Source organism: Lemur catta, chromosome 13 (assembly GCF_020740605.2).
Source record: "Lemur catta isolate mLemCat1 chromosome 13, mLemCat1.pri, whole genome shotgun sequence".
Lineage (NCBI taxonomy): Eukaryota > Metazoa > Chordata > Mammalia > Primates > Lemuridae > Lemur > Lemur catta.
This window is the reverse complement of record NC_059140.1, coordinates 2,047,660-2,058,770: the sequence shown is the minus strand read 5'-3', so window position 1 is coordinate 2,058,770 and position 11,111 is coordinate 2,047,660. Positions and strand designations below refer to the sequence as shown.

General features: G+C 36.9%; 1 protein-coding gene across 1 annotated transcript; it reads right to left on the bottom strand.

Annotated features, from left to right (window-relative positions):
* Positions 1-2,613: 2,613 nt before the first annotated feature.
* LOC123648903 (olfactory receptor 2AK2-like) lies at positions 2,614-4,413 on the bottom strand. Its single transcript, XM_045566825.1, has one exon. It carries the CDS (start codon positions 4,298-4,300, stop codon positions 3,380-3,382), a length of 921 nt encoding a protein of 306 aa, XP_045422781.1. The 5' UTR covers positions 4,301-4,413; the 3' UTR covers positions 2,614-3,379.
* Between the last annotated feature and the right edge of the window lie 6,698 nt (positions 4,414-11,111).

Here is an 11,111-nt window from a genome sequence, read left to right as displayed (position 1 = left end):
ACCCAAAAGAAAGGGGATGGAAACCTATATACACAAAAGCTTTGGGTTTTTTCCCAACTTCCTTTACACGTCCAATGAGAAGAACTATGATGGAACTATATTATTACATTGCTACTTTATGCAGTGAATAAAAAGCACCAGATATATAAAACAACTGTTTGTTCCTCTCTCTTCTTCCTCCATTCTCTAAAATAATCTTGTTTTCTGAGTCAATACATAGCAATGTGAAAAAGTTTTTTTTTTTTTTTTTAAAAAAAAGGAAATATCCCTCCTGGTGACAAAGGGTTTCTTTTCCCAACTCTGGCAGATTATCATGATGCTATATTACAAGACCAAAATGTAAGCATTCAGTAATTGACTGAAGTAGAGCTCCACATATGAACCAGTTGGGAAGTAAAAACCCCAGTCAAATTATTTTAAATAAACATGCAGGGATTTTAAAAATAATACATGAGGGGGCTATTTGAATTTTATATTCAAACCAGTGGGGAATCCTAGACAGTCTATGAAGTGACAAAGGGAAGGAAAAAGACCAATAAAACAAATGAAGTGCTAGTGCTTTTCCATAAATTGATTATATAAGAAAAGAATAATAGCAATATTGATTAATTATAATAATAACGGAAGCAAAAAATAATTAAGAATATTAATTTTCACTAATTAGTGTCTGAGTGATTTTTTTGGGACCTAAGAGTTTATTTGCATAATTTGACTTTATTGGACCAGGAAACTGATGCTATGTTTGTCTCCCATTTGTAGATGAGGAAAGTTAGTCTTAGCAAAGTTATTAGCTGTCCCAGATGAAACTCAGAATCTAAGTACAGGATTTAGTAGTCAAATCAAGGGCATTTAATTTCCAAGTTGAAATAATGACTGAGTCTTAGAATATTCACAGAAAAAGGAGGCAGTGGAGGAGCGGTCTTCGCCCAATCACCCAAAAGGCACATGGCAGAAGTGCCTGGGTGGGCGTGCCGGTGTGTGTGTGCACCTGCCTGTATGCATGTGTGTGTGTGTGTGTGTGCGTGCACGCGTGCGTGCGCATGTGTGTGTCTGTGTGCACGCACACGTGCTCGTGTGTTTGTGTGTGGGTGTGGGTGTGTGTGTGTGGGTGTGTGTGTGTGTGAAGTGGGTGCTACGGTGCCAGAGGAAACATTCAAGTCCATAGACACTCCTGGTTTTGCCCCTACTCTCTTTTCTACTGCTACTGGTCCTAATTCTCCCTTCAGACGCTCCAAGCTTTGACTCTTCTCCTCCACAAAATTAGAGGAGAAAACAGTATTTTTTCCATAAATTAACTAAACATTAATTAATTTAGGTCACTGGTTTTCTTAAGGACTCTTTCGTTAAACAAATAAGAAAACCACAAAAGAAAAACAGAAACAGGTAAAAAGAAGAGGACTACAATTAGATGTTACTTAACTGTGTCTAAACTACATTAAAAGATTTCTGTGTGTCAATCACACTTTTGAATCTGCGGGAAATCTCCATTCCTTCAGCAAATTAGCTTTCTCTAGACGTGAGAAACTAGCCCTACAAGGATCTGTTTTGCAGGTAACATGGCATTGTGATTCCTGACCTTTTTTCTAGAACCCTAAAAAGAGAAAATATGTCCTCCATAAGGAAATAAATTGCTTTTTCAGACTGTGAGGTTATTACTTGGTCTGTGATGCATTTTCCTCCACCCCCATAAGCCATGGGTTGTTAAGTGTGGTTTCCCTAGTAATCTCCTGCTAATATCTACAAACTTAGCTTCCACAGGGGCACATATCGTCCAGGGTTTTTTCCTAAACCTGTTGCCACTATATCACCTCACAGTATTTGTTATAGGTCATCTCTACCTTTTGTTAAGCTTTGTCATCAACATCACTTTTGAGAATATTCTGGTTTCTGTCTGGGTTGGTCTCAAAGATGTCATCTCTTTGTGGAACCCACATGATTTTGCCCTTAAATATATTTCTTCCCTTACAGCAAGTTTGGTGTGATTTCATATCTTTACTATTCCTGATCAAATAGATTCTGGTAATACTAGCATTCCTTTAGCAATGGAATACAAACACTGAAAAATGCATTAGCTACCATACATAATTTTTATTGAAAGGGAGTTTTTTACATTGCACCATATTGTTAAAGTGTAATAGAATCATTAATTTGGGGGGCTCTGAGGATCAGCTAATATGAGTCCGTGTCATGATTTTTCTGTTTATTATTGGGGGGATGTCTTTGGAAAAGGCTTTAAACACTGTGGGCCTTGTTCTCTACCTATATCATGAGGATAAAATGGTACTTGCTCAAAGCACTCAGTAAGTTTTCCACGTGTGTATTTGTGTGTATGTGTGTGTGTGTTTGTGTGCGTCAATTAGGAAATATGTTTTCGGAGATTGGCATAGTACTTGATTCATGAAAAGTGTTTAGGATGTGATGGCTTCACTAGCCTAGTGAATGTTTAAAAACATAAATAAGGAACAGTCCATATTACATGACACAAAAGCACAGTATAATTTAATGAAATCGTTGTGATCTTGTTTCCTTTAATTCTCTATAGTACATTTAAAATTTTTATTGAACTTTTTATATTTTAAGTTTTATTGAAGTATTTAAGCAGATACAGTAAAATGAAAGCATCATGGTAAGGTAAATTAACCCACCCACAAGGGTGCAAATGGTCTACGTTTAGAAATTGAACATTCCTCTCCTGAGATAAGCAGCCCCTGCCAGTCAGAGCTGGCCAGTAGCCAGGTATTATCAGTCAGGTCTTGGTGTTACAAGGAGTTCGCCTTGGTGTTCTTCTTTTATGCATATACCTTTGTAAAGAACATTAAAGAGGTAGGAAGAGAAATGGCCCATGAAAGATGTCCATGTCCTAATTTCTGGAACTTGTCAATATGTTAAGGTTATATAGCAGAGGGAATTTAAGATCGCAGATGGAATTAAGGTTGCTGATCAGCATAAATTTCTGTCAGTTTTTATTTCTGTTTCCTCCCACATCACAAGTGTCTGTGAAACCATCACACACGTGGTTAAAGCATTAAAGCATTTGTTCAGCTAATGAATGGATGTAGTTGTCTCTGTATTAACTTTGGTTGTTATACAGATTTTCTTGACGCTAAATGTTTGGGTGGATTTTATTTCCTATGGATTGAATTTCAGAGTACAAACAAGACAGTAAAAATATTAATGCCATTAGAACACTGAGTTGATAGAGTTGAATTCTATTCCTTTAGAAGTTAAACAAGTTTGATAAGCACACTGTTTTCTCCGGGTTCTGTACAGAAAACCCATTCTTACATCATTCCAGACAAAATTCATGAACAGCTTTTGCAGTTGTTAATCCTCAGTCAATAAGGGGTTTCTAAAAACATACTACCTGCATCAGTATCTATTACACCAACAGTCTCCTCGCAGCTCCCATGACATCTTTATTCCGCAGGCTATAGATAAATGGGTTCAGAAGAGGGGTGACAATGGCATAAAATACTGCCACAACCCTATCCTGTGAAGGAGAATGCAAGGAGTGTGGCCTCGTATAGGTAAACAGAGTGGTGATATAGAATAGGCTTGCCACAGTCAGGTGGGAGGAGCAAGTGGAAATAGCTTTTTTCTTTCCTTTACCTGAGCTCATCTGGAACACAACAATAAGCACACGAGCATAGGAAGCTAGAATGGCCATGAATGGTAGCAGCAGAATAATAAGCCCGCTCAACAGGATAGTATGCTCATACTGGGATGTGTCCTGACACACCAATGGCAGTAGAGACGGAATTTCACAGAAAAAGTGGTTAATGAGCCGAGACCTACAGAATGGAAGCTGAAATACATAGAGCGTATGTACTAAAGAGTTGACAGAACTACTGGTCCATGCACATGAAACCATGAAGCAGCAGGTCTTCTTGCTCATGAGTGTAGGGTAACGTAAAGGATGGCAGATGGCTACATATCGATCATAAGACATGAAACCTAGAAGAAGAGCTTCAGCTCCACCGAGGACCAAGAACATATATGTTTGAATCTCACAGCCCAAAACGGTAATGGTCTTACTCTGTGAGAGAAAGTCCTTTGCCATCTTGGGCACAGTGGTGGAGATGTACATGATGTCGATGGTGGAGAGCTGGCTGAGCAGCCAGTACATCGGGGTGTGGAGTCTGGCATCCAGTCGAATGAGGTGGATCAGTATGACATTCCCCATCAGAGCCACCAGAAAGATGATGACAATGGCAGCAAAGAGCAAAGTGTTCGTTTGGCCATATTGGAAAAGCCCAAGAAGTATAAAATCTGTCCCAAAACTTTGATTTCCTGTGTTCATGGCTTAATCAAAATATTAAAGCATTTAATACCTGAAGAGTTCCATCTAATAAGTTGACTGTCATTTGAGAGAAACATTAAATATAATTAAAAATTCTGTGAGATTTTAATAGATATATTTGTCATTCTCTTCATTTGACCCCAATAAGGACAGGACTCTTAAGCCTTTCTTACAAGTTGTTGAATTGGGTTTTGTCCCACCTATGATTACAAAACATCATTTGCTAGTAGGTATAAACACGTAAAATCCTCTTTATAATGTTGAAGCCCTTAATTTGGGGTTACAGCATATACGGTGTTTTACAAATACAAATATTTCACCTGATATGTGAGAGAAATGTGCTATGATAAGCACAAATGTTTCTAAAAAATAACCTGAGATTCTGTAAAGAACTCCTAAAAGAAATTCCCTCTTCCCAACCTCCTCACACCAAATCAAAAATTACAATTGTTTAGAAGAAATTCCAAAGAAAAGTTTCAATTAATGAACAAGACATATATTAAGAACTACATATTTTATATGATATACATAAGATATATGCATATCATATATTTTATAACACTATATTTAACATTATACTTTAAAAATGCTGCCCTTTCCAGTCGCAAAGGCATAGGATTATAAGGCAGTCACTCCATGAGCAAATGGCTTGGACCTTCAGGGTGAGTTAAGCAACTTAAGATAAACATCCATTTAAAGTGTGTTTTAAACCAATCCCACTCCTTTGGCAGGGACAGAAGTATCAACATTAACACTTCTGCTTACCATGATAGAGCTGAGAGCTAGTTTACTATTATTAGACCCATGTCCTGAAAGCCACACATTTCCTCTTGAAAAACTTGATTAAATAAGCAATTAAATTCATATTTATTCATTGTGATGTAGCCCTTTATCATTCTCACGATCATATGCATACATTTTCACATCATTGACCTCCACATTTATCTTGAATTTTGAATTCTGCCTTTATTTAAAATCCTTCTTATATAATGATTTCAAGAAGTTAGGTAACTTATTACAGAAGATGAGAACTACAGAAATGCAAAGACCTGGAGGCAACTGGTATGGAAATCCGTATCTCGTTAATATTCACCAGGCAATACTAAAGTAAACTTCTAAAACTCGAAGTATTATAACGATTTTCACTGCTAGAGGGCCACAGAACTTAGAAATAGTGTGTTTTGTTAAAACTGAAAAAAATGTCACCATGTATTTAGGTTTTTGGAATATTTTACCTATTTTCAAACTCCCATCATTCTAAAATATTGTTAAATGTGATTACATGCTAAGCACAATGTTAAATTTTGACGTTAAAGTGAGGAAGAAGGATCCATGTCTCCTAGCGCAGTAAGAATGCAGTGACCCTTCAAGATTACGCTGTCGAGTAGAGGACGCACAGGGCTCACAAGCACCGACCCTACATCACCACACCAACCTGCCTCAGCCCCTCTGTCCTGCAACCCTGAGATGATTTCAATCCAACATAGGACCAAACAAATCTCAAGTACATACCTTGATGTTGTTTTTGCAAATATAACTTCAGTAACACCTGGATAATTTATATAACCTGGTAGTACCCCCAATCAAAAATAAGCACATAGGAGAAAAAACACAAAATTCACTCTGCAGAATTATTCACATGAAATACATACCTTTAAGGAGCGTGTCTGAGAATAGTTTCAAAATTTTTCTTTACATGAGTTATAATGAATTTGTCAGGGGGCTGCAATTGTTCTGATTTACTTCAAAAATAGTTTTCCAAGCAGCTATTTGGCACGAGCTGAGTGACAGTTGCCGTGAATGGTCCTCTTTACCCCCACCAGGCCCTGCCTTTGCGAATGAAGAGTAAGGTACCGCCTGGAGAGCAGGACTTCCTCAGACAGACACACAGAAACACAGGTTGCCTTTCATTTATAAAATAATCAGTTTAACAATTAGTTCAATCTTGCTGTATATATAAAGCCTCTTTAATCCATTTCAATAAATTATATCTGTCGATCATATATATGGAAAAGCTTTGAAAGCTGAATGGCATATATTCCAAGTAATCAAGACATGTAACGTGACACTTCTGAAAAAGAAATCCTAACCTTCTGAGATCTCTAATTTGAATCACAATTTAGTAGCTATTATACACTATGAATTTGGAAGATTGTTTATTTTTGCCTTATAAAATAAGCCTTCAATCCTTTACCATAAAAAAATTCAGTGGAAAGCAGAATTTAAACAAAAAAGCCACCATTTCCTCATCCTATATAAGCCATTTAACCTCTCACATTAAGTGAGCTCACTGCCTAACAAGGTTGATGCTCATATTGTTTATCTAAGAGACCCTCTGGGAAAACGTGGTATCTAGTCAGTAACTAAACACACTGTATACATACCAAGTGATGCTTTATTAGATCTAATGTCTTCATTCCAAAAATGAAGACAAGATTGACTTAAGGAGAATATTCGAAATATATTTGTTCAAATAAGAAACAATCAAATAATTTTCAACTAAATTCTTTTTAAATTTTAATGTATTCTGAGTACATAATAGTTGTATACCTTTATAGAGTACATATGATGTTTACAGGCATACAATGTGAATTAATCAAGTCAACTGATAAGTTTTTAAAAAAATATTTCTTATTCTATACACAGTTAAGATATATATATATAGATGGGAATGTATGTAATTAGCCAACTGATATATAATGTTTAATAAGATGCATAAATATGATATTCCCCAAAATTACATAACAGGCGATGGTCTGTATTACATATTATAATTTTTTTCAAAAGAAAATATTAAAATGGTTGTTATGGTCACAGAAGTTGAGGACTCAGATCTCTGAAAGTCCACAGGTACAATTATAACTGCTATAACCATTAAGAGTTAGTTTTGCTTGAGTGCATAGAGAGGAAATTAGATAACGGTATGTATTCACTCAATCGTGTTCTACTGAAGTGGGATTTATTTAATCTGAGAAAGTTAAGGTAAGGTTGACTTTTGACCAATCTCCCTACAAAATTCCGTGCATGGCAAAATGCAACTCCTTTGCTCAGATTTAAAAAAAAAAAAAAGTACAACAATTTAGGAGGCAAGGTGAGGTAAGTTAAAATTCAGAGGAAAGCTACACAGGCTTACCCTGTACTTAACTGGGTTATAAAGTTTCTACTAAATGCTCACATGCATCCTACTCTTACTTTCCATCACTATAATATTTGTCGTTTTTTTTAGTTTGTCATATTCTGACTCCCTTTTCTGTACAACTCTTTATAACAATTTCCACAGAAAGGTAACTCCACTGTTGAAACATCACTGTCAATTTTGGAAGGAAATCACTGATGGGATATTTCTGGAATGTGACGGGACAAACCTAAGTTAGAAGCTTGAAACATGTGCCATGTTGGGTGTTCCCTTATGAAAAAGGAAATAAGAGGTTGGGCGAGGTGGCTTCTGCCTGTTGTCCTAGCACTCTGGGAGGCCGAGGTGGGATATCTTGAGGTCAGGAGTTGAAGACCAGCCTGAGCAAGAGCTAGACCCTGTCTCTATTAAAATTAGAAAAATTAGCCAGGTGTGGGGGTGCACACCTACAGTCCCAACTACTCAGAAGGGTGAGACAGGAGGTTCCCTTGAGCCCAGGAGTTTGAGGTTGCTGTTGCTGTGAGCTAGGCTGACACCAACGAACTCTAGAAGACTGTCTCCAAAAACATATAAACAAACTGAAAAGGGAAGGGGTGGGAAGGTGAAGGGAGGGGAGGGGAGGGGAGTGGAGGGAAGGGAAGGAAAGGGAAAGAAAGGGAAGGAAAGGGAAGGTGAGGGCCGGGCGCAGTGGCTCAGGCCTGTAATCCTAGCACTCTGGGAGGCCGAGGCTGGTGAATTGCTCGAGGTCAGGAGTTCAAGACCTGCCTGAGCAAGAGTGAGACCCCGTTTCTACTAAAAATAGAAAGAAATTATATGGCCAACTAAAAATCTATATAGAAAAAATTAGCCAGGCATAGTGGCGCATGCCTGTAGTCCCAGCTACTTGGGAGGCTGAGGCAGGAGGATTGCTTAAGCCCGGGAGTCTGAGGTTGCTGTGAGCTAGGCTGATGCCACGGCACTCATTCTAGCCTGGGCAACAAAGCGGGACTCTGTCTCAAAAAAAAAAAAAAAAAAAAAGAAAGAAAGAAAGGGAAGGAAAGAAGAAATAAAAAATCAAAATCAAGATATGGCCTTGGAAAGAGCTTGAGCACATGAGATGCCCTGACAACAGTTTCTTTATTTCACATCTGTGTCTGAATTTAAGTCTAATTCATTCTAGTAGTGCTTAGCATTTTTTTTTTTTGTTATTTTCACTTGACATTGTGTGAGTACACATGTTAGGATTATTATATACCAACAAAGGTACACTCTTTAGGATCATTATGAGAAAATTAATTTGAAATGGTGCCTGTGATATAAAAAGGGAGGTATCTCTTCATCCGTTGAGCAAGGGGGTACAAGCTGAGAGCAGTGGTGGAGGGGGGTTGGGTAGGATGGCTTACCTCTGTCTGAATGGAAGAAACAGGATCTGATCATTTCCTTTCTTTACTAAGAGATTTTCTCCTTCTTTCTATTGTGTCTGACGATAGCAGCTACAACTGGTGGTGACTTTTGAGAAGTAAATACTTAACTCAAGCAAATAACTCACAATATTATCTGACACAAAATGTCTTCAACAAATATTACTTTTAATGATGACTAATATTGTTAATTGCTGTTGTTATATTCTTCTTATTTTCCACTTAAACTAAGATGGATTCAGGAATGGAGGTATGTCATTCATGGCTTCGCTCCAATGTGGACATGAACCCTTTCAATAGTTATCTACTATCCAGTGGGACCTAGTTTATGAACCCTCTTAGTTTATAAAGAAGGGTAATTTGGGAAAAAAAAACCACTAATATCAGCAATAACAACATTAGTCATCACTAAAAATAATATTTAGGGAGGTCTTTTTTCATGTCAGGAAAGATCGTGAGTTATTTGCCTGTATTTACTTCTGAAAAATCGCCTTCAGTTGTAGGCGCTGTCACCAGACACAACAGAAAGGAAGTAGTATTATGTCTGTGAGTAACAAAAGCAAGCACTGAGTCCCGGTTCTGCTACTCAGACAGCGTTCAGCCATCCTGCCAAGAGAGAAGTCAGTTACAGGGTATAAAACACATTTACACAGAAAGAATAAGTTCTAGAGATCAATAGTACTGTAGGGAAATTGTACTTATTGTTAACAATTATACCTATAGTTAACCTATACCTAATTATACCTATAGGTAACAATTAATTGATTGTGTATTTCAAAAGAGCTAGAAGAAAAGAATTATAATGGTTCCAATGCAAAGAAAAGATAAATGTCTGAGGTGATGGAAATCCACATTACCCTGACTTGATCATTACACACTGCATACAGATGTCAAAATATCACCTGTACCACAAAAATGTGTACAATTGTGATATACCAATAATTATAAATACAAAAACAGAATAATACAAAAAATTAATTTAAAAAGGAAACAAAAATCCAGGCAGACTGATAACTAGAATCTATTTAGAACTCAGGAAAATCAGCAAGAAAAAATCAAACAACCCTATCAAAAAGCGGGCAAAGGAATGAACAGAAATTTTTTTAAAGGAGACAGAAGAATGGCCAACAGACATATGAAAAAATGCTCAACATCTCTAATCATTAGGGAAATGCAAATCAAAACCACAATGAGATGCCACTTAACTCCAGTGAGAATGGCCTTTATCAAAAATTCCCATAACAATAAATGTTGGCATGGATGCAGAGAGACAAGAACACTCACACACTGCTGGTGGGATTGCAAACTAGTGCAATCTCTGTGGAAAGCAATATGGAGATACCTTAAACAGATACAAGTAGACCTACCATTTGATCCAGCAATCCCATCATTGAGCATCTACCCAAAAGAACAAAGGACATTCTATAAAAAAGACAGCTGCACCTGAATGTTTATAGCAGCACAATTCACAATTTCAGAGATGTGGAAACAACCCAAGTGCCCATCAATACATGAGTGGATTAATAAAATGTGGTATATGTATACCATGGAGTCCTACTCAGCTATAAGAAATAATGGGGATATAGAATCTCTTATGTTCTCCTGGATAGAGTTGGAACCCATTCTACTAAATGAAGTATCCCAAGAATGGAAAAATAAGCACCACATGTACTCACCATCAAATTGGTTTCACTGATCATCACCTAAGAGCACATTCAGGGATAATATTAATCAGGTGTCAGGCAGATGTGTGGGGGGAGGGGATCGTTGTATACATACATACGAGTGCAATGCGCATCATCTAGGGGATGAACACGTTTGAAGCTCTAACTTGGGGGGTGGGGGGGCAATGGCAATATGCATAACCTAAACTTTTGTACTCCTATAATAAGCTGAAATAAAAAAAAATAAATGAGAATATATTCAATAATCATGCCCAATTCATTTTTGTGATCATATCAATGCTTCATGAGGTGAAATATTTTGTAAAATGAATTAGAAGAATCACACCAAGTGAAAATAAATACTTTCCTGCTAATTGGCAAATGTTTACCAAATGATTAATAAGTGCAAATCATAAATTTGTTATTATGAAAAGTATAAATATGTTTACAGATTGTACCTTTCAAGTCCTTCAAATTTACAAACTTGTGAAAAAATTTTTCACATTAAAAACAAAATACCAAAAGAAAAAAACAAGATTTGTAAAAGTGGATAATTAGAATGAAATACTCAGTGTGCTCTAAGTGATGGTTAAACATTTCAGAAAGTCTGGGCA

What these genes read in the sequence shown, in the direction of transcription:
- LOC123648903 (XM_045566825.1), bottom strand. Translation starts at nt 4,300, where the DNA reads ATGAACACAGGAAATCAAAGTTTTGGGACAGATTTTATACTTCTTGGG.